The following is a 24,942-nucleotide window of genomic DNA, read 5'->3' on the forward strand; positions in this document are numbered from 1 at the left end:
CCCAAATGTTGCTCCTGGGTCACATGAGGATATCTGAGCTGAGCAGGGATAGCAGTGAGTCCAGCTGGGAGGGATGGCAGAACAGACAAAGCCAAAGCCAAGAGTCCATGGGGGCTGAATTTCCAACACACCAGTGTGAAGTTCTGCAGCGGTGCCTCTCGTTTGGCAGTGTCACCACTGAACACCACACAACAGCATTTAAATGCCAAATTAAAGAGTCTGTGATTTGTTTTCTGCAACAGTTCACAGACCAACAGAAGCAGATTTTACCACATCAGAGGTAACCATGCTTTCAGTGAGCATGCTGAGCAATACAAGAATCATAGTTTGTGACCAGTGCTGGAGTGCAGCTCACATCACAAAGACACAATTATCTGATTCATATCATTCATATAATGATAAATACTTATTAAGACAAATTTACATGGAATAGAGGTTGTTTTTYTAGCCCCCTTCTTTAGGGAATGAGACAGATCTTGACACTTTATAACCACCAGAATAACAGTAAAATGAAAGTAAAAACTTCAATAGAACTAAAASTTACACAATGTCATTATGATTAAACTAAAGTTCATTAATTTAGTTCTGATCCATATATGGATACTCACCTGAAAACCCTGAAAATCATGCATAAGATGTCTAAATTTTTTTTTTTTTTTAAATTATGTAGATTTTCACGGGCAAAGCTGAAATACTCAGCATGACCTGGCAGAGTTAAACAACCCAGGCTTATCCCATCAGCCATGAGAGCAACTGAGCACAGTCTAACAATGTGGGGGCACGGTGTTGAGACAGAAAAGTGGTGATCATAAAACTGGGTTTGCCTCTGTCTTTCTGAAACTTTATTTGAGGGACCTGACCTCCTATTCAGTGGTGAAGAAAAAAGAATTAGATCCTGACTTTTGRAAAGAGGAAGCTTGCATGATTTTTGTAACAGACCATACCAGTCTGACAGTATTTCACAGGTCCTTCACAGCTGAATAAAATTGTGGAGGCTTTATGAGAAAAATGTAACCTTTTTCTCATTAGAGGTAAACCCAGGCAGATTCAGGGATATATTGCAGGTAGCTATGACAACTGATGTGCAAACCCAATTCAGTTATCTTAGTTATTTGGCTGGCAAAAGTACAGACAAAATCAACTCAGGATTTGAAATGTGATGTTTTGAGATAAGGAACTATAATGCTTGGATATTCAAAAAGCACAAAGCAGTTTTATGAAAGACACGATCTTCTATTTCTTCTGAATACCCCCAAAATCACTGCACTGAAACAGCACTCTAACATCAGCTAAATGTCAGCTAATTAATTAGGACAGAACTGATTGTTTTTACAGATGAAAGAGTCATAAATGAGGCTATTGAAAGGAAAGGACACAAAACACCTGAGGTTGGTAAGAGAAATCAGAGGAATGGAAGTGAAAACATCCAACACAATGAATATGGTGTCTACAAATGTAGCCTGAGGATTATTCCTCTGGATTGATTAAAGCTAATTAATTTTATTTTAAACAAAACTGAGCTGCGATAGAGAAACAACTTTGAACACCTGAGAAAATAGAAAAGAAAGACTAATCAAGCCTTCAACCTCCACACTTGAAGCTCCCCCCAAAAATGGCATATCCTAAATAATTCATTTTGACAAATGGGAACTAGATGTTGATTTTTCCAGGTACAAAAGAAATAAGAAATTAATATTAATAAAACCTGAAACTGTAAGCTCTGGGTCAAGAACTGTAATTTATACTATGTTTGTTCTGTAACCAAGGGGYATATTTCTAAAGGTTATTGCAGTATTAGTGTTTTATAAACTAACAATAAGCAMAAGAACTGAACAGCTTAGATGAGCYGCAGGATAAGCATCTTGAAATAACACCTTCTGCCTGTGTTGTGCTGGGTGGATCCAAATCAGGAAGGACTTTATAGTTTGTGCACACAACATGTTACAGGATTTGAGCCATTTTAATTAGAAAGTTCCTTCCTCTRCAGAAAATACCATTACATCACTTCCACACTGCCCATCATTTTCTATACAAGGATACAAACTCCAGTTTGACTCAAACCRTGTTGAAAACTGCAATGGCAACTTTAGAGAGCACCTTGTGAAAATATGTTTTAAATGACACACATAATCTTCCATAAAGGCTGGTTTCAAATCCGTGTCACCACTTAATGACACTGACATTTTCAGTATTTTAAACACTATTATTAACAGTGCTTCTAAAACAGAAAAAAAAAATACTTAGCTTAAAGTCTCACTGAAGCAAGAAGATATAAAAAATATAGCACAAAATACTACCTAGCTTAAAGACTGCAAAAGCTTTCTCTAACCTGAAAGTAGATGGCCTGACATAAAAATATCTGCAGTGATATAATGTACAATTGATATGTCAGAAAGRCACAAAATGACTCAACAAAGAARTATAAAAGGCTAACATTAACCTTCWGCACTGGAAATGTGTGTATTATTTCTTCAGCCTGGGCTTTTAATCACTTCAGATGAAGTTTCTTGTAAAAAAAAAAAATCACATCATTTCAGAAGAAGGGATTAGCGAAAAYGGGGAGAAAGAGAAATATGTTTTGCCAGTTTTACATTCTCCCTCTAAAAACCTTTAACAATACTTTGGCACTGGTACTTGGAATCTAAGGGGTTTTATATTGCTTTCAATCCGAGGGTATTCATTAAGGTTTCATTGAGTTACAAGCCTCTGAAAATCACATTAGAGAGCCTTTACTGGGCAGCTCTTAAATTCAGTGAATGCTCTATCTGCCACAAACGTGTTCCACATTCAAAGCAAACTTTGTCCATCTGCTGCAAGGCGGGCGTGAATGRGCAGGCGATTGGTGTCAGCAGCGTGCATCCCCCCCAGGATATGGAGCAGAACCACAAATTGCAAAGATCCATCAGCCTTCTGGTGTGGGCAGRCAGCTCTGACAGCGTGTCCTGCCCTGCCCGACCCTCCACAGCCCTGTCCTCTCCTATTGCTTTTGCAAAATCCAACCCGCAAATCATGAGCTCTGACAGTCGGTAATGTTTTGGGAAGGAATAGGATTGGAGATTGGCTTCTAATTGCAAGGTTCATTTTTTTGTTTTGTCCTTGTTTGCTTCCGCTAGTCTGACTGCTGCTAACTTTGTGCACTTCCCAGCTGTTCCACCTCACACATTCTTACCTCAAACAACCCTCATTTTTCATAATGAGCAGCCTAAACATAGCTGATTGGAATCAGGTCACACACCTAACAAGGTGTTGAAGAAATTCTTTCAATTTGTGCATGAAAAAAACTGAAGCTATCTGTGCAATTTTAGCATCCAAAAGGTAAAATCTTTTAATCCTGTAGCCTCCACCTCTTTATAGTACTGAAACTCAGAGCTTTAATTCTCCAAATGCCACTTCCACACTCTTTGTCAAAGGGACTTTTACAGAAATAATTTCAATTAATGATTTTGAGATGATCGGGTGTTACAGATGATGAACACTAAAGAACATATTCAATGGTGGTTGATAAATAAGTTAAAGAGCTACAAACTGGGTGTTAAGCTCAAACTGCTTGACTAAAACCCAACAGAACCAGTGGATGTTGGTTTCCAGTGAATATATTCTCAACAGTAYCACAACCTCTGTTTTTTCCTCAGTATCCTAAATATAGTCTGGTATGAGTCATATGGATGTGTGCTGCCAAACACAATCTATAACTGCTGACAGGTGGAAGTAAATTGTTCAAGTCTCCCTTTATAAGGAAATGAGACTTACATATATCAACTAATATGCCCATTCTTTTCCTATCATTTATCCATCAAATAGATAAATGGGAGATCTTACASAATATATTGTATATGCAAAGGTTGTACAAGAGAGTGCTAAATTCAAGCTGCACATGTGACATATTTTYTTTACTTTTGATACATTTTAAGTCCTTTTCTTTCTACATATAAACAGCTTTTATAATCCCCTGCCCTCACACTCATATATGAGAAACAAAGAAAAAAAAATGGAAAGAAATCTACATATGCATATTGTAATAAGAATATAAAGTAAAGTAAATTGCTATTCCTCTGCATAGTTTTCAAAACATCTTCATAGAGGACAAAATTTGAAAGTAAAGGAATCCAAAAGAAGATAAAACTCTCAGAATTAGTGCACCTCCTATGCAAAAAAAAAATGATTAAAGCATTTATAATTTCCAACAAAGTGAAATCCATCACACAACATCATAAATGTAATAAGCTTTTATTAGTTTCCCTGCTGGCATGTCTGTGGATGATAACCATTCCTGTTTATASTTACACACTTTCTTTCTCTGACTGCCCTAAATATGCCACAATGAAGGTGTTCCCCTCATTTAGGAAAGAATCTTTCCAATTTTTGACACAGATTTCATTAGAAGAATTGAATCCAAATCCTGATAGCCAGCTTTCTCCACTAACTTACAGAAATAAATAAACAGGATCTCTAAAGAATCAATGGCTCCAAGATCAATTCTAARTGCATAATTTTGCAGACAAACATTGAGAAAATCTGAGACTCAATCTAAGAGAAATGAAGAAAAATGCATTGGTATATGACTTTTAGGGCCAACTGGCATAGGCAATTAAACAAATAAGAGACCATTAAAGAGCTGTAACAATTGTGGTTTTGGCAGAAGTTCCTGTTCTCATGGAATATACAAACCAACATTTTAACTAAGTAGTCTGATGGGAAAATTCAACTTCCAAAAAGAATCAAAATCTCCCTCTGCTGGAAAGATGAAGTCTGCAAGTACAAATAATTTCAAATTTCAAGGTTGAAAAGCACCATGAATTTAGCAGTGCCTTAATTACTATAATTGTAGCTGAGCTAGAATTTTGGGTCCATATACATAGAAAAGTTGTCTCCCATTTTTGTCAGCTACTAACTGATGACAAATGTCAAAATATGGTTTAAAAAGAGGAAAAAACAAAGAAGTAGAAAAGATTAATTACTAAAATTAAAGAAMTATTACAATGGAAAGAGAAGTTGCTAAGGAAACAGAAAGGTAATAATGCTCAAATAYAAAAATTGAACTGCCTTTTATAATGTTTATTCATTTAGACATRGCATTCTCTGCCTCATACAGAGGAAGAAACATCTTWCTTGCTACTGTAGCATCCTCTGTCMATCTATCAACTAACCCCAGCTGAMATTCACTGTTTAGTAATAAAAAACWATAATTTATATATATAATGAWTAACTTGCAATTTAAGATGTAGAAAAATTTAAGGCAAATATTCCATTTAAGTGTATGACTAAAGCTTTCCTGTATGAGGATCATATTCAGTACCTATTGGACAACTGAATTGTAAAGCAAGAGAGGTTTTTTTTTATCTTTAGGAAAAATGATATGAGAGGCTATCCTTCATCACACTCAAGTTTTAATTCCATGGTTTAGACATGAAGTTTGCTTCCTGAAACCATTACTACCTACAATTAAAAAAAGGACCTTAGAATCTAGTAAACGTAGTTAAATTCAGTTGCAAGAGACCTGAAAACAATATTTCTTTTACATAGGTATTTTTGTTGTCATTTCTTTATTTTGTAAGATATCTTTCTTGGAGGAGGCATTGAAGACAGAAGGTAAAGTAAAATAATAATAAAAACAAACAAACAAAAAAAAAAAAACCCAAAAAAACCAAAAACAAACCCAACCTAAAACCTACTACATAGGTCACTGCTGATTTCAGCTCATATTTTGCTGCAACCTGCTTGTCCTGGTGTCCAGCCCCTATAAAAAGCAAGGTGTGAGCTGAGGGCTGCTGTCCAGAATGCTGTGACTCAGCTCTTTAGATATTCACTGGCCAGCAGGACTTTGATGCACAGTGACAATTTCACACTGATTTCAGCAAAGAAGGGATTTTCTTTTTGGCTTTTATACTCTCCGTATTAGTACCTCTGGAAATACAGATGGTAAGAGTCATTCACATTTTTCTCCACAGATGGAAAGAATCAGCTAATATTTGTGAAGCACACAGAAGAAGCTGGTTTTTGAAATAATTCATTGCAGTGATACTTATTACAGTAGTGTGCATTATGCAGCTGAGCAAAGAGCCTGTCCTCAGCAGAATACAAATAAAATGTGGATATGACTTCAGATATCTGCCTGCAGGGGTACTGAGAGCCTCCTGCAAGCAGAGAGTGATGTTTGAGGGAGCAGAATAATAGCTGAGGATGGACCTTCTAATGAGAGGCAGCGTGTTTTTTCTACCTAAACAATCCTCAAATCCCCACACCCTGCAGAATCTTTGCTACTGGGGCAAGATGAGCTGAGGAGTTAGGAATGAAATTAGGGTTTATGCTTCTCCACAGTCATATATAAAAATCATAGAATTATAGACAAGTTTAGGTTGGGAAAGAGTTTGGGCTGGTTTAGCTCTAGGTTTTTGATGTGCTCAGTGACAACCACTCACAAACGACCAGCTTCCAAAAGTAAAAGCACTAGAACATAAATATTCTAACAAAACACCTTAATAGACACATTTTTTTGATGAAAGGCTTCTGACTATATTTTTCACCTTATTAAAGGTACTATTCTGAATAAAAGCAAACATAATTTGATTTAAACAAATAAAAAAATCTTTTTTGGTAACTGAAGGTTACCATCATGGGGTACTTGTAAATTCTTTTACATGTCAGAGGCTTTGCCCTTTGACCAGCATTACACCAACCAGAACTCTGACCAAAGTGAAATGGRTACAAATCCCAGCAATCTGGGGTTCCTGGGTCCCTAAATGTCAATTGGAAGTAAGCAAGAGATTGCAAGGCATATTTTACCCTGGGATGAGTTCCCTGTATTCACTGYTTGAAGAACACATGAGGGTTTCTTGTGAAATTCATAACAAGTAGCTCCTTGGAAATATTTAATCTCCTTCCATGTTTAAGGAAAATGTAAAAAATAAACAGCATATTTTCCTCAAAACGACTCTGTTAAAGGCATGAAGCTAATYATTTTTACAAAACTCAAACTCCACAGAAGATGGAACAGTTTTCAGTGAGTGAGCTGAGTGCATCAGCTTTCATTAATGAAATGYACTCCAGACAACACTTCAAAACCACGACTGGTTGAGCCTGTGAGTGGCTGAGTGCTTTCTATACATTTTTGTTCCAGTAAGACTCCAGAGTATATTCACTAAAATTGAATACAAACCAGGTAAATTAATGACAAACATGCCATACTGCATAAATAGAAATGAAGTTCTGGGAAAATTCTGCAAGAATATTTGATTCTATTCACTAACAGCATTAATCTCCCTGTAGAACCTCTGTGCAACAYCACAAATGACTGACTATGGTTGGCCTTGTTCTTATGCTTATAAAATGAATATAATATTAAATATATGTAAAATTTGGTTTAAAATATAAATTTCCTCCTCCAATCTTATGAGTGAGTTCCCAGYGTTAATAAAGCAACAAATGAGACATGATTACCTCCTTTACAAAATGCTCTTCAGCTTTTTCATAACACTAGAATTCTCTGGTGTTTCAGATGTGATAAATTTTATGTCTTTATGAACTTTTCCCACACATAAACAAGGATGGGTGTCTTCCTGGCAAACAATAGTACAGAAGTCTCTGTTTTATCACTTTCCTGCAGTGATATTTTCTAGGAAATGGGATACATGGATAAGAAATATTTCCCCCATTAAGAATATGGCAAGGAGAGAGATCTAACTTTTGAGGAGGGGAAAAAAGTGAAGTAAACCAAGAAGAGAAAAAGGGGAGTATAGAAAAAAATCCAAGCAGAAATACGGGAAACAAGATGAGGAAAGAGAGAAGAATAAGAAAACAGAAAGAATTACTTTTAAAAAATAAGAATTAAGAGAAGCCTATGAGAATGGTTTTGTGTGAAACAAAAACAATTTTCATATTTCCTTCTCCCATTGTGTGGCCAAAATTTCAGTTTTCTGTTAAGGGTATCATGCCTAACTGAAGTGCTGGTCATACATAAGTAAGATGATCTAACCCTAAGATTGAAAAATACATATTWCTTTAAAAAGTACCATTCAGGTGTGAGCGCCCAGCAGATCTTACATGTAGAATAGTTGGCCTAAATATCTGTACATTTGTTCCAAATGAACTATTTTATTTTAGTTAGTTATGTTATTTCATTCACTCTAACAAGAAGGAGCTCTGCCTCTCAATGCATTTCAAACTCTGCTCTCTTTTAAGTAGAAAAATTTCATTATAGAAACAGATGATGTGTCTTTCCTYTTTCCAAGGGTCACAACTTGGCCTTTAGTATATGATAATCCTTCAAAGTTACTTATGTCTTTTCCCCTSAGGATGTGTTTAAAAATTTACTGTAGTGCTTTCACCTTACTCTGTATCTTCCAGATGACATTTAAGTAAATATGACAAAAGACAGTAAACAATAATATTTCAATTAACTATCTGTTCTATCAGCAATAACATCTCATCCTGACATACTGTCTCCAAGTTTCTTTAGAGAAGATGAAAAAATTTGTTTTCCAAATATCTGGGTTTGTTAAATCAAAGCAATAATTTACGGTGAAAAGTGAATTGTTCACAATGTTTCCCGAGCTCTGTGGAAAAGAACATATTATCTTTGAAATGTCTACAAAACAGGTGGCTTGCCCTTTATATTTTTAAACCATCTGCAATATCAGCTTGGGCCTCTGTCTAATGCATTTATGAATGATAACAACAGAACAATTTCTTGGGTTTTCTCACCTTTCATGCCTTTGGTGCTATCCTACAGGGAACAAAGCACAGAGAAATAGAAAAATTTACTTAAATGCAATATAAAGGAAAAAGTAATGTGAAATATATACCTGTAGCACCTTCCACCTTGTGTTCAGRTCTTCCACACAGCTGAGGTTGTACTGGGAGAGTTGAATATCAGCAGGAGCRAAGCGGTGAGCGAGCTCATTGACGTGATGCACCTTTTCTTTAAGGGGAACAAGCTCTGCTCGATAAACCTGTGTGAAATAAAATAAATATAGAAATAAGTATAAAAATCAAAATCAAAATAAATATAAATAAATATAAATATAAATAAATATAAATATAAATAAATATAAATATAAATATAGACAGTATATAAAATTATATAAATATATAAAATATAAGTATAATTAATACAAATATAAATAATATAAATATAAATATAAATATAAATATAAATATAAATATAAATATAAATATAAATATAAATATAAATATAAATATAAATATAAATATAATACATATAAGCAATAACTTCAAAAACTATTGGCTCCATTACCAGCTGATTGGTAAAATGAAGATATTACATGCCAATCTGAAAGGAAAGAGCATATGGTCATGATTCAGTTATCAGTCTGCTTATTTAACTTCATGTGGACTTTCAAGTGTAAGGCCCAGCATCTCAGAAGGTGCTATGAATTTGGAACCTTCATACCAAATAAATAATACAAAGGTTAATAATGGGAAGCCAGAAAAAAAAAAAAAAAAAAAAAAAAAAAAAAAAAAAAAAAAAAAAAAAAAAAAAAGAGAGAGAGAGAGAGAGAGAGAGAGAGAGAGAGAGAGAGAGAGAGAAAGATAAAAAAAATTGCTATGCATCCTAAACCAGCTTACATGACTCATATTTAAAGGAAAAATAAAAAAAAATGTGTCTTTTAAGATAATTAAAACTATGCATACAGGAAGTCTAGCTAATAATTTCAGTAATGTATGTGAAAATCAGAAATTGCTAGTTACAAATCTCTCATTTTTGAAATCAACAACCTGATGAGGATGTTTCCATGATGCATCTGGATACATTCAGATAAATTCATGGCACCATGACTTTATCAGAGAGAGGAATCTCTATGCAGATCTTCCACTGCTCCATATCTATCTTTTCTAAGGAGACATTTATGAATCTTTAATGTGATAAAATATGTCAAAATGTAACAWTGAGTCATTTCTAAGGGACCAGGTCTGTCATTCTCAGGAGCATGTTTTATTGCCATATGATGTCTGCACACAAAGGCARAATAATTTAGTTGCTGTATTATTTTTTTCTCTAGCTCCTTTCTCTCAGCCTTTTTAATACAAACCACATGTGGTCTGCATCTCATTTTAGAACATCAAATAACCCGAAATTATTGCTAGTAATCTTTGCATCAACACGTGGTGCGAAATAAGGCTAAAAAAAAAACCCATTCAGGATCTCAGTGAACCTTAAGAGCAAATAATATGAAGATGTTCATAGGCATTAGAATGCTATGAAGAGAACTAAAGGCAAACATCATTGAAAAATTGTTTCTCAATTGTCTTTTAAAACCAGRCTTGGCTYCCATCAATTAYGTTAAATTACCCTGCAACATAAGGWGTTAGACTGCCTGAAGTGGCACTCGAACAGTGAATGACTCTAATGATCAATCTGTAAAATAAACCATCAGAAGGGACCTGTGTTTTGTAAAGGAAGCACAGAGAAATACACAAATGCCACAATGTGAGAGAAGATGCATATATCGAGTTCACACAACAGCTGAMTTCCCCATTTCACCAATTTTGTACCACTGGAGTAGAACTGACACTRCTGGAGGGAACTGATTTACAGCTTAGTGCTGAGAAAGGTCTGAAATACAAAGRAAAGGAAGAGAGCTCACGTTTGGTTTTACCCCAGAGAGTTATAAAYGTGCTTACCCTGAACTTTTTAGCTAGCAATTGAGTTCAGAGCACAAACAACAGGCTTTGAAAGTAGACATTTGTTGTTGTAAAATAAAGGCCTCAAAGGCTGAAGAAATATATACACCACTGTTTGAACACTTCATTTAAAAATAGTTGTTTTACTGCTTTTTTTTTTTTTTTTTTTTTTTTTTTTTTTTTTTTTTTTTTTTTTTTTTTTTTTTTTTTTTGTGATCTGCTATTTCCATGGCTCAAAGTCCCTGGCCATGACTCTGTGGCTTGCACTTGGGATGATCAACTCAGTTCCTCCAGTGGTGCTTTGTTCCCAAAATGAGAGAACACCTCTCATCTGCTGTCACCAATGATCACTTTGCATAAAAATATAAATATGCATGTGCAYATATTTGCATATAATATAAAATATGTAATAAAGGTAATTTATATTACAAATTAAATACACAAAAGAAATAAATGTATAAAATAAAACCCATGGATAGAATAAATGCAGATCAAGAGTTGCAAAGATCAGTTCCCACATTACAACGCACTTTAGTATAGTTTCTGTATGAAAACAAGTTAATTTTCTATTATGTGTATGGGATTAGGATAAGGTTTCTGACTGAAAAACTTCACTGCTTAAGCACAGCACATGGGCCTTATCAGGCACTTGTTTTTAAACCTATATTAAAGTACCTGGCTGATTTCAGACCAATTATTTGCATCTGCATTATGGACWTTAAAGTACGGGTCTCACTTGAATATTGACACAACATAGGTAAACTATACAGCCACTGTACCTAAATTAAGGTGAATAGAAAATCCTTCATAATTAGTCAGAATGTTTCTTGCCTGTAAATTATTTTACAGACCAGAAAGGCTACAGCACAGAAGTAACCCAAATGAAATCACAGAAAYAGATTTGGAAGTAAAGAAAAAACCTCATCTTCTGCCTTCTCTTCAGTCGATGTCTTAATTAATTTTTTTGTGCTGCAAGGATAATGATTTTTGCAGTGTGATACTATGGCTTTTGCCTCTAAATTCAATATTCTGTATTCTATTACCACTAAGCCTGATTTTTTTGCAAGTGTTTTTATTGGACATATCCAAACATGATAAACAGCAAGAACAAAAAAAAGGAATGCTACTCAATGAGCAGCTATCTAATTAATGTCAGTAAGCTTACAATTAAAAAAACTGTAGACAGAAAAGAGAAAAATAACTACAGAAAGATTTGGAATGTGACTTCATATTACTAAGAAATCAGAAACTGTATGCCTTCTTTAAGCAATAGTTTATCACRGACAACCAGTCCATCAGTCAGCATCCATAATTCTAGAGCTAAGCGACTGTAGAATCAGAACTTTAGATTTTTTACTGGAAATGTGTTACAGAAATATTTATATTTTTAATAATAATTTTGTATAGTACAAGACTTTTTATTTTCTGGTTTTTTTTTTTCCTTCTGCATTAAGACCCCAATACATATAAGAGGTTTATATTAAAAAAAAAAATATATTGCTGGTAATTAAAAACAAACACACATGGTGAGTAGTAGTGTATTAGTACCACAAGGAGATGTACCCATTAAATTGCTCAGAGTGCAAATGAGTTCACAGTATGAACAGCAATAGGACAACAAGCCCCAAATTAACTTCATTATAACTGGCCTTATGCAAGAAAAAATTTYGGTGGTTGGTGATACTGTAGGTGGTAGATTGGATTTTAAATGATCCGTACAGTCTTGTTAGAAAATATTTCAAAATGCCTTGTAAAATGAGCAAGGATTCCAGAAGACACAAACCACAGAGAAAMCATAACCAGACAAATATTAAAAGTCTGGAGGACACACAGTGGCCATAATCAGTCAGATGAAAAGCTCATCTTGCCCAGTCCCTTGTCTGATAKCAGCCAATAAAATTGGTTAAAGAAGACAGTAAGGGAAGGCATCAGCTTCCCTGTCCCTTGTTCTCTTCCAGCTCAGCAATTCGAGTCTCAGAGATTACAGAGCAGCAAGCTGGATTTTTAGGTCAAACAGATCTTGATGGAATCTTTTCCAAGAAAWGACATATTTGATTTTTGGACTAACATAGGCTTTTTATGGTTCAAAATATCCTATRGTAAGCTCAACATTTTGGTTAGAGTTTCTGGGCTTTTTAAACCCGTTTCTAGACACCCACTTGTGACCTTCCCTGATTGTTAGTTCCTAAGAGATCAACACTACTAGAGAACTTTGTGCAGCAGCAGGATACACAAACCCTACATCATATTTTTTCCTTCTTTATGTTTAAGATGCAAAGACTGAGAAATATCTGATTAAACATTGGTATCTATAAAGTATTTACATATGAACAAGTTGCCTTAATATTTACACGGTCCCTTTTCCATAGCTAATCAAAACCAGGAGTTGAGCATAATGTAAGGTTTTACTATAGGATGGCACGAATCACATTCTGAATTGCAGCAACAGAAATGAGCAGATTTTTATTGGTTGTACAGGAGTCTGGGCAAMTAACTCACGTGCAGACAGCTACCTGACATGATAAACAAGACACACCCCACCCMAACACCATTTATTCTGTCCTTGCAYACCTTTCACCTASTCTGTTATCACATTTTTCACGTTGGGGATGCCAAACACTTTCTACGATCTACATGATATACATATGACAGGGACTTACACTGTGGCACCATGATATTTCTGCTTTTTCAGTAATTTTCAGTAATTCCTAGCATTTTATGAACAGTTCTGAGTGTTGATGTGATGTTTTCAGAGACTTCTGTTATGATTCCAAGACCTCTTTCATGAGTGTGAAAGGAATGTTTCAAAGGCCTAAAGGGCTTGCTGGGATAGCTTTTTCTACATTTTGCTTGAGATTTATCAGCATTTGATTTCATCTGCCAACACTTTGCTGGCAATCAGCACTGTGAAGGTTTTCCCCAGCTCTTTGCAATCTGTCCTCACCTTAAATACTTTGAATAGGTTTGTGTCATCAAGATGTGCCACTGCATTCATGATTTTTCCTTTCCAGCTCGTTTATGTAAATGCTGGACAGAGTAGATCTTGYGGAGCTCAATGTCTTCCTCTTTGGGAAAACTGACCTGTGCTTTTTGCTTTCTGTCTTTTACAGGAAATTACAAAATAAGTGGTTATTTAWCCACTTGAAGACCTTCTCTGTTGTCTCACTGGAGCTTGGTTTCTTTTCTGGAAGACTTCCTTAAAATCCTTGAGGAATGGCAAATGGCCTGTATCTCCTGAAACAGCATGCTCATGTTTCCTTAAAGGCACACTCGGAGATACAAGGCACACCTACTTTTGCAAAACTGTTTTCTCTTCTACAGAGCATCTTTTACCAGATTTCTTAGTCTGTAGGCCCACAGGCCTGACTACAAGTTTTATTTGAAAATTATCTCCATGTGTGTCCTCCATCATCCCTCATTAAATCCCTCTGATTTTCAATAAGAAAATGCTCTTAATAGATACAGCTATTTTACACTCCCATTAGAGCACTTGACCAAACAGCTTTGTGATTCTGGTGATTTAACAATCTTAACAATGACAATTTGTTCTTTGTATTTTTGCTTCAAATAGGTTTTTTTTTTTACTATTTTCTTTAGCCACCCATCTTTTCCAGGTCTTTCTGAATCCATTTTGACGCTATGGATTGGTTCCCAGGATGCAGTGCAGTGTCTCCACGCTGCCTTCACACACTTTGTCTTTTCAGTTCCTTTTTGGCAGCCTTCCTCATTTGTGTGCAGCTTTATTTCTGAAAGCTGAACACTGCTGTAGTGGATTTTTTGGGTTATTTTTCTCCCTGCAGAGATGCTGACCTTTAGTTCATAATGATCCCTATTATGATAGCAATGTTTTGAACTTGCAGTGTTCAGTACCAAGCCAAATCTTTTCCTTTTTCCCTACTGGTTATTCTCTTGGAGTTTCTTATGTATTTTCGWTTTAGTGCTGGAACTTCAATTCCAAAAGGATTTTAGGCTAGTGCCYGTAATTACAGATCTGTTTCTAACATATTTTAGAAGATGCAGGATAAGCCTCCCAAAATTATTTGCAAGTCCTTTTCTGCATATTTTCCATTACATTTGTTTGTGCTTTGGGTATCCTATTCCTAAMAGCCCTCACCTCTTTCCAGAATATCAACTCTATTAATGAACATTTGATGATTACATTTTTTTCAGATGTCTTTTCTTTCCCATTTCACATGCCATGTGGGTGGTTTTATCCTATCTTTTATTTAGGGAACTCTAACRCAGACTGATTTCTGCTTTGGAAGGCTGCCTGATGTTCAGAAGAGAGGAAAAAAAATTAAAATCTAGGTATTTTTATTTAAAGATTCACCAGAAAGGGATGGTTTTTGTCAATGCYGTGAAAAGATTTGCTTTTCCTTTTAGGATTCACAAATCAGTTCCATAAAATCTGAAAGAAAATTCACTAATCACTCAAGTAGAAGAGTAAAAAATAAAACAAGCTTATTTCAATATCAATATTATGTGTTTTATGCTAATAAWAGATACTTATATTTATCTATCATCTATATTTATGTGCACTTATATATAAACTTGCACATGTAAAATATATTGTRTATATTTTTAATATATATGAAATCAACATTATATGCTTTTCTAGCTTCATGGAGTTTTCATAATAAATTTCAGGAAGGAACACTGACTCTACAATGCACATTTTCCACTTCTTAACCCCCTTCCCCCTCAACCTCATGTGCCACTGCTGACTAACAATGCAAACAGAGTTCAGGAATCCTACCAAAACTGAATCCAAGTGCCTGTAACTTCCAGTTCACTGTTGTTCATGGAAAAGTGTGACCAAAGCCCWTTGAGCCATTTGGAAAATACATCCTGAAGAGGAAGTACATCCCAGAACAGATTATTCCTCGTGCACAGAGAAAAACTAAAATGAGGGCTGCTTTTCATTTATTGTCTGCTACTGAAAAATGCTGGTGGATGATTGAAATTGCTTTTTTTACGCTTACTGTACTTATTCCTACTGATGCCAACACCTACCATRTACGTTTAGATGTAGTCCACAACAATGCCTTGTCAGAACAAACAGCAATTATGCAGATGTATTAAAAATATGAAATCATTGTTRCTTAGCATTCACCGCACTGACAAARGGAAAATAACAGCATGCACATAAAAAGTCCTATATCCTTATGTACACCTCACTAGTGCTGAGATTGAATTTAGCTTTGTCTTAAAAACTGTATTCAGTAAACATATAATAATTATTTGCAATTTCTATGCAATTGTTCAATCAGAAACTTAAAACAAGCTATGAAGAGTTTCAATTATGATTTAAAATACATTCTCCATTTTTATTGGCTTCTACTTGTCTGAAACATTTGTGCAGTAAAAAATATCTTGGGAGTGGATCCATTTTTTGTTTTATTTTGTCCTTGGTGTTCCTTAACAACACTTGCGCTTGTAAACAGGTTTAGAAAAATCTCAGAGGGACCATGCACGAGCAATTACTCCACCACCATCCTGTGATATTGTTTCCCAGCTACATTGTCCTGAGTCACCCTGAACACACTGGTAAAAATCAAGGCTCATTAGTGTTTCCCACCCTCATGGGCAGAGGGATCATGAATCTCMCAGGGCACGTACCACAGTACCCTTCTGTTGCAAACCAGAGCTRGAGGAGACTTTAAGTTCATTTCAGCAATGCATCAAATGATTTAAATGTTCAATGCCAGCTTCTGGAAATGAGTCTCTATCTATCTGGTTATGGATGAAACTGGCACGGTGCCTGTCTAAGATGTTAAAGGCAATTTGGCATAATCTCTGGCTTTTTATTTCTCGAATTTTATGGACTGGCAATTATAGCAACACCAGCCTTTGATTTGAACACTATGTTTGTGCTTAGAGCACAACATKGGAAATTAAAATTGATCCTGAAGTTAGTTTCCCCCAGAGACAGCAAATGCAAGACCTCAGTAGATGGTATCCTCCTTTACAAATGTTCATTTTTACAAGCCTAAACCGAAGGAATCATCTCTAATTTTCCAGCAATGGTATTTAATGTTTAGACAGTTCATAGCACGATTTCATACAGGACTAAACATTGTAGCCGCTATATTTAGAAATTAAGTGTTTTGCACTTCTTAATAAACTTTCCCAGATCATACAAGCTTAGACRTGTACAAAAACTGAATGCAAGAACAAATTTCTTACTGTTATTAGTGTTTAAATGTATAAATTTCTAAATAATTTTGAATGTCTACTGAAAATCACTGCAAAGGCATGCACTAAAAAATGTTTTCAACTTCACAAAATGAAACTATCCTGAAAAATATGCTGTAAAAATAATAATAATAAAAAAAAAAACCCAAAAAACAAAACCTAAGTAGCAAAGACTTTTGAATCATTAGATAATTGCTTTGTCCTTAATTTCCTGGTTTTGTGGGTGGCTAGTACAGCTTTATTTATTGATGATTTTGTAGACAGGTTATAGCCTAGGAAGATTTAATCAATTATTATAGCATGTMATTTCATTTAAAGATACTAGCAACTCTGATTTTCCCTACAAGGAAATAACAAATCAAGTTCAACCAATCAATCCAGAACTCCTAAAACCAGAGGTGGTAGTGCTGCTGCAGAAACAGAATCACAGCCTGGCTGAAGCTGGTTGGTGCAAAAGCAGAGGAAGAGTTAATACACCAGATGGTTGTGCTGTCATTCACACAGACCTTGACACCCTGGAGAATTACACTGAGAGGGATCTCGAGAAGTTCAGCAAGGAGAAATGCCAACTCCTGTGTCCTGGGAGGAAGAACCCTGGGTAAATGTCCACACTCAAACCCAACTGGCCAGAAAGCAGCCCTGCAGAGAAGAGCCCTGGGGTCCTGTAGACAAACAGGGGACTGGAACACACCATAAAAATGCACTGACCAGAATTATGAGCGTGATCAATCCCCTTACACGTTCCACCGTGGATATTTCTCACACTTAGTATGGAGCAGATTTCAAGAAAAGGCAAACTGTGCCCACAAAGTCTGTTTCCCTGGTCTKTGAGCAGCACTTATACAAGGCTGTGGCCTCATGCCAGCCTGACATTTTCTTGAAGAATTCCCTCATATAGAAGAATCTCCCGCTAGCACTGGCTTATGTTAAACCTCAATTCTCATAACCAGTGAAACAGACAGAAAAGAACATCTGGCACTGTGAAGAAAATATGAGATGACTTAGGGAGAAAAGTTCTCCTGTGTCAGATGAATTTCTGTTGAGGGAAGGTTTTACAGAAGCAGCAGCTGCAGCTAAATCAGAGCAGGATCCATTTGCACAGCAAGGTGAGGAGCTGCCCTATACCTGGGGCACAGCAGGTTCCCAGCACTGATTCCCTTCCTCAGCTCAGTGTACAAGTGGAGAAGTATTCAYGGGCAGAGCATTTCTTCTCATTTTATAGTCAAAACCATGCAAGGCTGAACTGTCCCAGGACAGTTTAAGTCTCCATTCTTTTCATTCAAAATTAGTTTCTTCTTTGAGGGGCTTRCTGTATTCTGATTCAAATCTCATTGAAACCTGGGTTTGTCAGACACTAGCTCAATATGCTACACTTAGCTTGCTTTTAAACTCACCCTGTATTTTTATTTGATTGTAGTGCTCCTGGGGACAGGCAGTGTTGAGACAAAATGGATTTCAGCTGATTTAATTTTCCATCCTATATATTTTTATAAACTCAGAAATGACCAAGCAAGAGTGCACTACAGTAGAATATAAATCCTCTTCTGGGATAAAAATAGTTCAAACAAAAAACATCAGGGGAGAAAGAAAATCAAATTCCCTTTAARTTCTATCCCATTCTGAATTCTGTATTTCTAACTCACTAAAACATTACATTTGTCAAAAGTWATTTCCTGCAATTTTGAAGACTAAYTCACTATTTCTTTAAAAATAAGGYTATTAAAATTTGAATAGAAGAAATGAAAAATGAACTACTGCCAGGTATTAATTTTCTTCTTTTCTGAAGTGTCAAGGGAAAAAGCTATGATTTGTAGCAATGTTATATCTAGCAGAAAATATTTATTTATTAGGATGTCTAATTTAATAAACTGAAGCACACTAATAAATAGATGCACTTATCAGGAAACACAGATCACTTGGTTACTGTAAATTTAGATCTATTTATTTATTTATTTTAAATCAACAGGTGATACACAGCTTTATGATCTCTGAACAAAGAAAACCTATGCTACTGTTTTGCCATTTATTCTAAAATTGCATTCTCCACGGAGGGGGAAAAGTAAATGAGCAAATTTAGCCTGTAATTCACTCTGCAAGAACAACTTTACCCATGTCACAGCAGAGCCCATGACTGCTGAAGTGTCATAAACAGCTCCACACCAATTTTTCCATATAATCAAAGTCAGTTACTTGGTTACCTCGCAACCAAGAAGGGATGAAGCACCTAGGAATTGTAAGTAATTTGAAGAATYCCAAAGCATAATCTGAAAGTCTAACATCTACTACAGCAAGGACATGGCAAACATAAAGGAACCTTTGTAAAGGAAARTTGTCCTTTAGTATGGTTTCAGTCAGCATTATTAAAGGTTAAAGCTCTTGAAAAGTATATGTGCTTAAGTTGTTGACACAGTCAAATTGTTTTTAAACCATTAATAGCACATTATCTATTGCTATTAGTTAACTTGTAAACAATATTAAATAAATATTAAATATTAAATATTAAACATACAAACAGAGGTTGAATAATAACCCATGCTCATTACCTAAAGCCCTTTCTGGTGACAGTGACTCATTGTGTCTCTCCCTGCCCTCAGAAAATAGATGCTAAACAAAATCTCGACTGTGCTGTGAAGCAGTATGTATTTTAAAGGCAAAAATACTGTGAAGCAGTATTTTAAAGGCAAATACAGTATTTCACTGAGTGTCCCAGTTTTGGCCAGGACAGAGTTGTAGCTGTTTTTGTCACAGTAGTCATGAGAGAGCAGGGAAGGGTCTGTCAGGAGCTGGGATGGGGGTTGTGCACAGGATGGTTTATGGGTGAGCCAGGTCATATTCCATTCCCCCCACATCATTGCTGAGGGGTGGAAGAGAGGATCCCCACTTCTGTGAAGAAACATGGGGCATTGGCTGGGGTGGGGGTAAAAGAGCTCCATATAGAGGGTCTGGGAAACTTTTTTTTTGCCTTTTTTATCCATGGTCACACAGGGCTTTGGTCAGTAAAAATCCTTTTTTGTATTTAAATCACTCTCTCTGTTGTATACTTTCATTATTAATAATGCTGTTACTGTTAGTTTTTCTAATTTAATTGCTGTTTTTCAAGTAAATTGCTCTTCTCTCACCTCAGAATTTCTGCTTTTTGTCTCCCTCTTATGGAGAGGAGGGCAAGAGGGAAGGAAGCACTTTGAGTGGGGTGTATTTTCCACCTGGGTTTTAAAACCAGTGCACTGACAAAAAATGAAGGCATTTTAAACCAGAAAGATTGCAACAGCTGCATCATAACATTACAAAACACCTCAAGCTTCCAGATAGCAGCAGGCGGGCCCTGTAGCTCAGGAGKAAAAATATGGATGCATCCAAAATCTTAGCATAGACACTACTAAAACACAGATTGTATTCAGACACTCAACCAACATSAAACTATTCAGACAAGAAGCTTCAGAAACTCTTTTTTTTTTCTAACAAAAAGCATATAGAAATCTTTATTTTAATTTTAAAAGAAATCTTTGCTTTCTCCTCTCATGTTTTTAAATTTACCCTGTAGGCATTACATAATGTTTAGCCTCATAAAGTTAATAATTGCTACCTCTAGTAAGGGGGACAAAGTTTTTCATAGAGCTTAAGACCAAAATAACTTATTACAGTCCGTCCAGTTTCTAATATCAGATGGACTGTTCAAACTGCCTTGTTAAGAGCTCTGTGTTCCAACTCTTAAATTAATATTGAAATTCCCATCTTCATCGTTTCACTGTATGATGTGTGGAGTGGGCATGGGTGAAACCYCAAGTCAACACAGAATCACAGAACCATAGAAYRGCTTGGGCCAGAAGGAACTTTAAAGATCAACCAGTAGATTTTATCAACACAAGCGACAACGATTTACTTTTCAAGCTAAGGAAGAACATTAAAGTGAAGTGCTGAAAAGGAGACAGTTAAATAAAACTTAAAAAATWAAACATGTCTCGGGTTTCTATAACAGCACCAGACACAGGCTGGAAGCTGTCATGAGCAGTGCCCACCTTCCCAGGAATTCAGGCTGRAATCCTTCTGGGTGGCTGCCCTGCCATGTCTTGAGGGGGACAAGGCCATGGCTTTGGCAAACGGGCAACAGTGGTTCCTGCTGTGACAGATGAAAACTGTCATTCTTAGTCCAATGAACAGCTGAACCCAACTAAAATAAAACAATTTTCAGGTAAAATATAAAGGGAGTAAAAATAATTTGAGTGGCATTGCTGTCTGGACAAATTAGTTTCACTTATTCAGCCATCCTATTTGTAAACTGGGGATAATAATTCTACTGCAGTCTCAGAAAGAAGTGGARAAGATTAACTCATACTATCTGGAACATGAGAAGCACTATAAAAGTGCTAAGTAGAAATTATAAAGTTTTATTATGGGTTAACCTTGGTCAAAAAAAGAGGAATAATACTCTATTAGGCTTTACATTTATAAAGATGAAGATGAGAAATGTGTAACTCACTGGGTCCCTGATAAACATTGCAGGCAATCAACATTCACTGCACTCCCTACATCAAACAGTCCCTAGACAATTACTGTGTACCAGCACAGGAGCTTGATAAATTGATTTTACTTTGCTCATTGATTTGCCCATGTCATAGAAACAATATCATTACAGAATCTACACAAGTGATAGTTCCCAGGAATTTATTTTGTCAATGTTTTAAGAAAAGATTTTGCTAGAAACACAATACTGACAGATTGCTCTTCATGGAAAAAAAATTGCCTCATCACAGAAACAAACAACATTAAAATTCATTTCTGGTACTCTTCCTTTTTCCCTCCTCTAATCTCAGTGAATGTCCACATCTCAGGTTATATATGAATTTCTGGTACGTCCTTTTCTTTATGTGGGAATGTTTCCACAGCAGACCATATTTAGCAGATCAGAGTTCTATTATAAATACCCCTTAGATGTATTTTTGTTCCCTTTAGCCACACACCTCTCTGTGCCATACACATTTAGCAAAGCCTGAATAAAATGGTCCCAYAGTAAGAAGAAATGTGTTACTTGCATTGCATGTTTTTTTCCCCTTGGCTAAATATTTACATTTCCAGCTCATGAGAAAAAGAAGGCTTTTGAACAGAACCAAAACAGTTCAAGAGCATCTTTGATTTAATGTCATGTCTTGGAATGTTAATACTTCATCATCAGACTRATATCTATGCATGCTGCATTTATATGGCCAATTTAAAACAAAAAGCCACACTAAATGTCAGAGTCCCTGCTATAACCATGCCACTTAGGTACTTAAAAATTAATGTTTAATTCTTCTTCTAAAACCTCAAGTCTCATTCTTCCCTCTGATAAACTGATAAAGAGAAATCTCTTAAAAAATGTTCTGCTCTGACCTCAATTCTGAACTTCAGAGGCATAAAACGACAGACAAGTCTTTATACAYGTATTAGTCAGTTCTCCCAGCAGGCTATCAGAAACCAAGATCAGAGATTGCCAATACTTAAAAAGTCAAATTCTGCCTGCAGATGTGCATGTTGAACTCCCACTGAAATCAGCAGGGTGAGTTCATACAAGGAAAAATTYGGCTCTAAATGAAATCTGTTGATCTAATAATAGCATCTTCTACCAAACTGGGTTGGAGGTAGAAAAGATTTCCACTTTTACTGGTCACATTTTTTTCTCCTTTAGAGTTCAAGAATTTTCCTGCACTAGTTGTCAGAGAAAACTTATCAGCATTTTTTAGCCCAAAAGTCCTTAATCAAAGAGAAAATAGTTAATATGTTCAATTATTAATTTTTAATACATTTAATAAAAATCAGATATGAATTGGCTTAAATTAGGTGCAGCTCTTTTCCAGGTTCTTCTTCTTTTGAAAAAAATGTTCCACAAGAAGCTTTTTCTCACACTAGTTGTCGTGATTCCTCAGAAAGTTAATTAAAGAATACTCGTTTTTGTTTCCTCTTTGTTAGCAGAGAAATGCCATTTTTTTTCCTGTATCACAATTATGCTATTGTTTCCCAATAAGTACTACAGCAAGGAGCAGTCTTAATTTTAAAAGACCAAAGTTTCACTTCTCTACCTGCTCATCAGCATTCTTATTATTCCTACATAAAAAAAAAGATTTTGGGTTCTCCCTTAAAGCAGTTAGGTCCATATAGATGAAAAACCTATGTAACCTATGTAAAAAATACACTATAGACATGGTGGACCTTGGATTTTTTTATCTAAACATGAGATAAAAAATGTGTAACTTCTTGCAAAAGAAGTCAGCAGAGGGAATGTTTTTGTGCTTCAGATATTTAAAATGGACTTAGATATAGGCTMTTGCCACAGTTATTGCCATAACAAACTCTCCAATCTTATCTGAATGATTACATAAAAACAACATAAGGCAGATTAGACTTTCAGATTAAATTTGTATCAGTAAAAAAACACATGATTATTATATATTAAATAACTGCTTGTGAATATATTTTTCTTTTTGTGTGAGAAAATAAATTGATTCATATGCTGTTAAAATGAGATTAAGAGACCACAGGACACAACTGAGTAACTTTCATCTCCTACAAGCTCGGAAGCATAACAGAGCTAAAATCAGCTGGTAAACTACATGATGAAACAGTTCATGGTTTTTAACTCAATTTCAGATTTAAAAACAAACCTTAGCAAATTAAACTTGCCCTCAGCAGTGACAAGCAAACAAGCTAACTAAATTCTCTGTGGCATAAAAACACATTTTWAAAAAAAGGTAAAAACAACACACCACGCTGTCACCAATTTGGTAATGTGGTTAGCTGAAGTGTCTTTGATATACAACAACAACAACTTGAAAGCTGACCCATTAACAAACTGAACAAACTTCAGCTATTTCTTTCATTATAGAAAGCTCCACAAAGTTTTAAATTCACAGGAATATTATATATCACAAGGTGAGATGTCATCCCGTCGTCTGTGGGATGTCAATGTGTTCCAGTGAATTTCAGTACAGTTTTGGTATATTTTAAAACAGAGTTTGTTATGCTCTTATGTACTTTAATGTTGCTTTAGTTTATAAAAGCAGYAAACCAGTTGATGAAGAGTTGATATTTTGTAAATTCTGGTTTTATTGACCATATTTATATTTAAAACCTAAAAGTCTTCTAGTACGTCATTAGACCATCTCCTCCTTTTATAGCATCTTCGAACAATCTCTAAACAACAAATATTTTACAAATACAAAAGCTGTTTAGAAAGATCATCCCTAATTCTCTTGGGGACTAATCTTTGCATTTGGAAAAGTTGGAAAATGCATTAGKAGGAAATGGTTATTCTGTATATAATAGTTTTAAAAGTCCCAGAGTCCAGCACAGAACTTATTAGGAGACTTACTGAAGGAAATAGAATATCTTAACCCAGATTCATTATAGCCTTTGTTGGCTTCAAATTAAACTGAAAAATATATATGCATTTTGAAGTAGTTTAGGAACATATCATAAATAACTATTGTATGATCTTATCACAGAATGACATATGTGTGAAATGGAAAGTTTGAGAAGCATTTGTAACAGTAATTAGTTATAGTCTGAAGAAAATATTAACATTTCCATCTCCTATACTGCAGGCAAAGAGTTTCCYATTCATCTATGAACCAATGGATGCTGTCAACTTCTAATTGCACAAACAATTTGACAACACYTAATCAAATYATAGCTCGTAGTCTAAAATTCTGCATATGAAACACTTCAGTATTTTTGAGGTTTTTAAAACGAAGATTAAGAAGTAGTATACCCACAGTAGAAAGTCTATCAGTAAGGAAAGAGAATGAAAAAAATATCTCAGAAGATGCTGCATGTGTAATATTGTACTTTATAGTCTGAACAGCATGAGCTCTGCTAACTTAATTTGGTGCATAGCATAATTTTCTGTTAGCAAAATTTAAGAAGAGAATAGTCATCACATTTCAATCTGACCTCTGGTTTAATGTGGATCTGGCACTGCTATTGATATGTAGCTGATTGGAAATTCCAGTTATTCAATACATCTTCCAGGTAATAATTTCTTGCATAGATTCTATTGACCTATTTAGAACTGATCTCCAGTGCACATCTCTGTTGCTACAAGGGGATGAATGGGGACTATTGGTGTGCTTCTAG

General features: G+C 35.3%; 1 protein-coding gene across 1 annotated transcript in view; it reads right to left on the reverse strand.

Annotated features, from left to right (window-relative positions):
• The window catches only part of LOC130583047 (dystrophin-like), a 382,130-nt gene that overhangs the window by 147,862 nt on the left and 209,326 nt on the right, over positions 1-24,942 (reverse strand). The window contains exon 16 of the mRNA XM_057382115.1: positions 8,802-8,948. Within this exon, the coding sequence (XP_057238098.1) occupies positions 8,802-8,948 (147 nt within the window). The remainder of the gene's footprint in view (positions 1-8,801; positions 8,949-24,942) is intronic.

Source organism: Malurus melanocephalus, unplaced genomic scaffold (assembly GCF_030028575.1).
Source record: "Malurus melanocephalus ecotype Western Australia unplaced genomic scaffold, MMel_1.1 scaffold_550, whole genome shotgun sequence".
NCBI classification, from domain to species: domain Eukaryota; kingdom Metazoa; phylum Chordata; class Aves; order Passeriformes; family Maluridae; genus Malurus; species Malurus melanocephalus.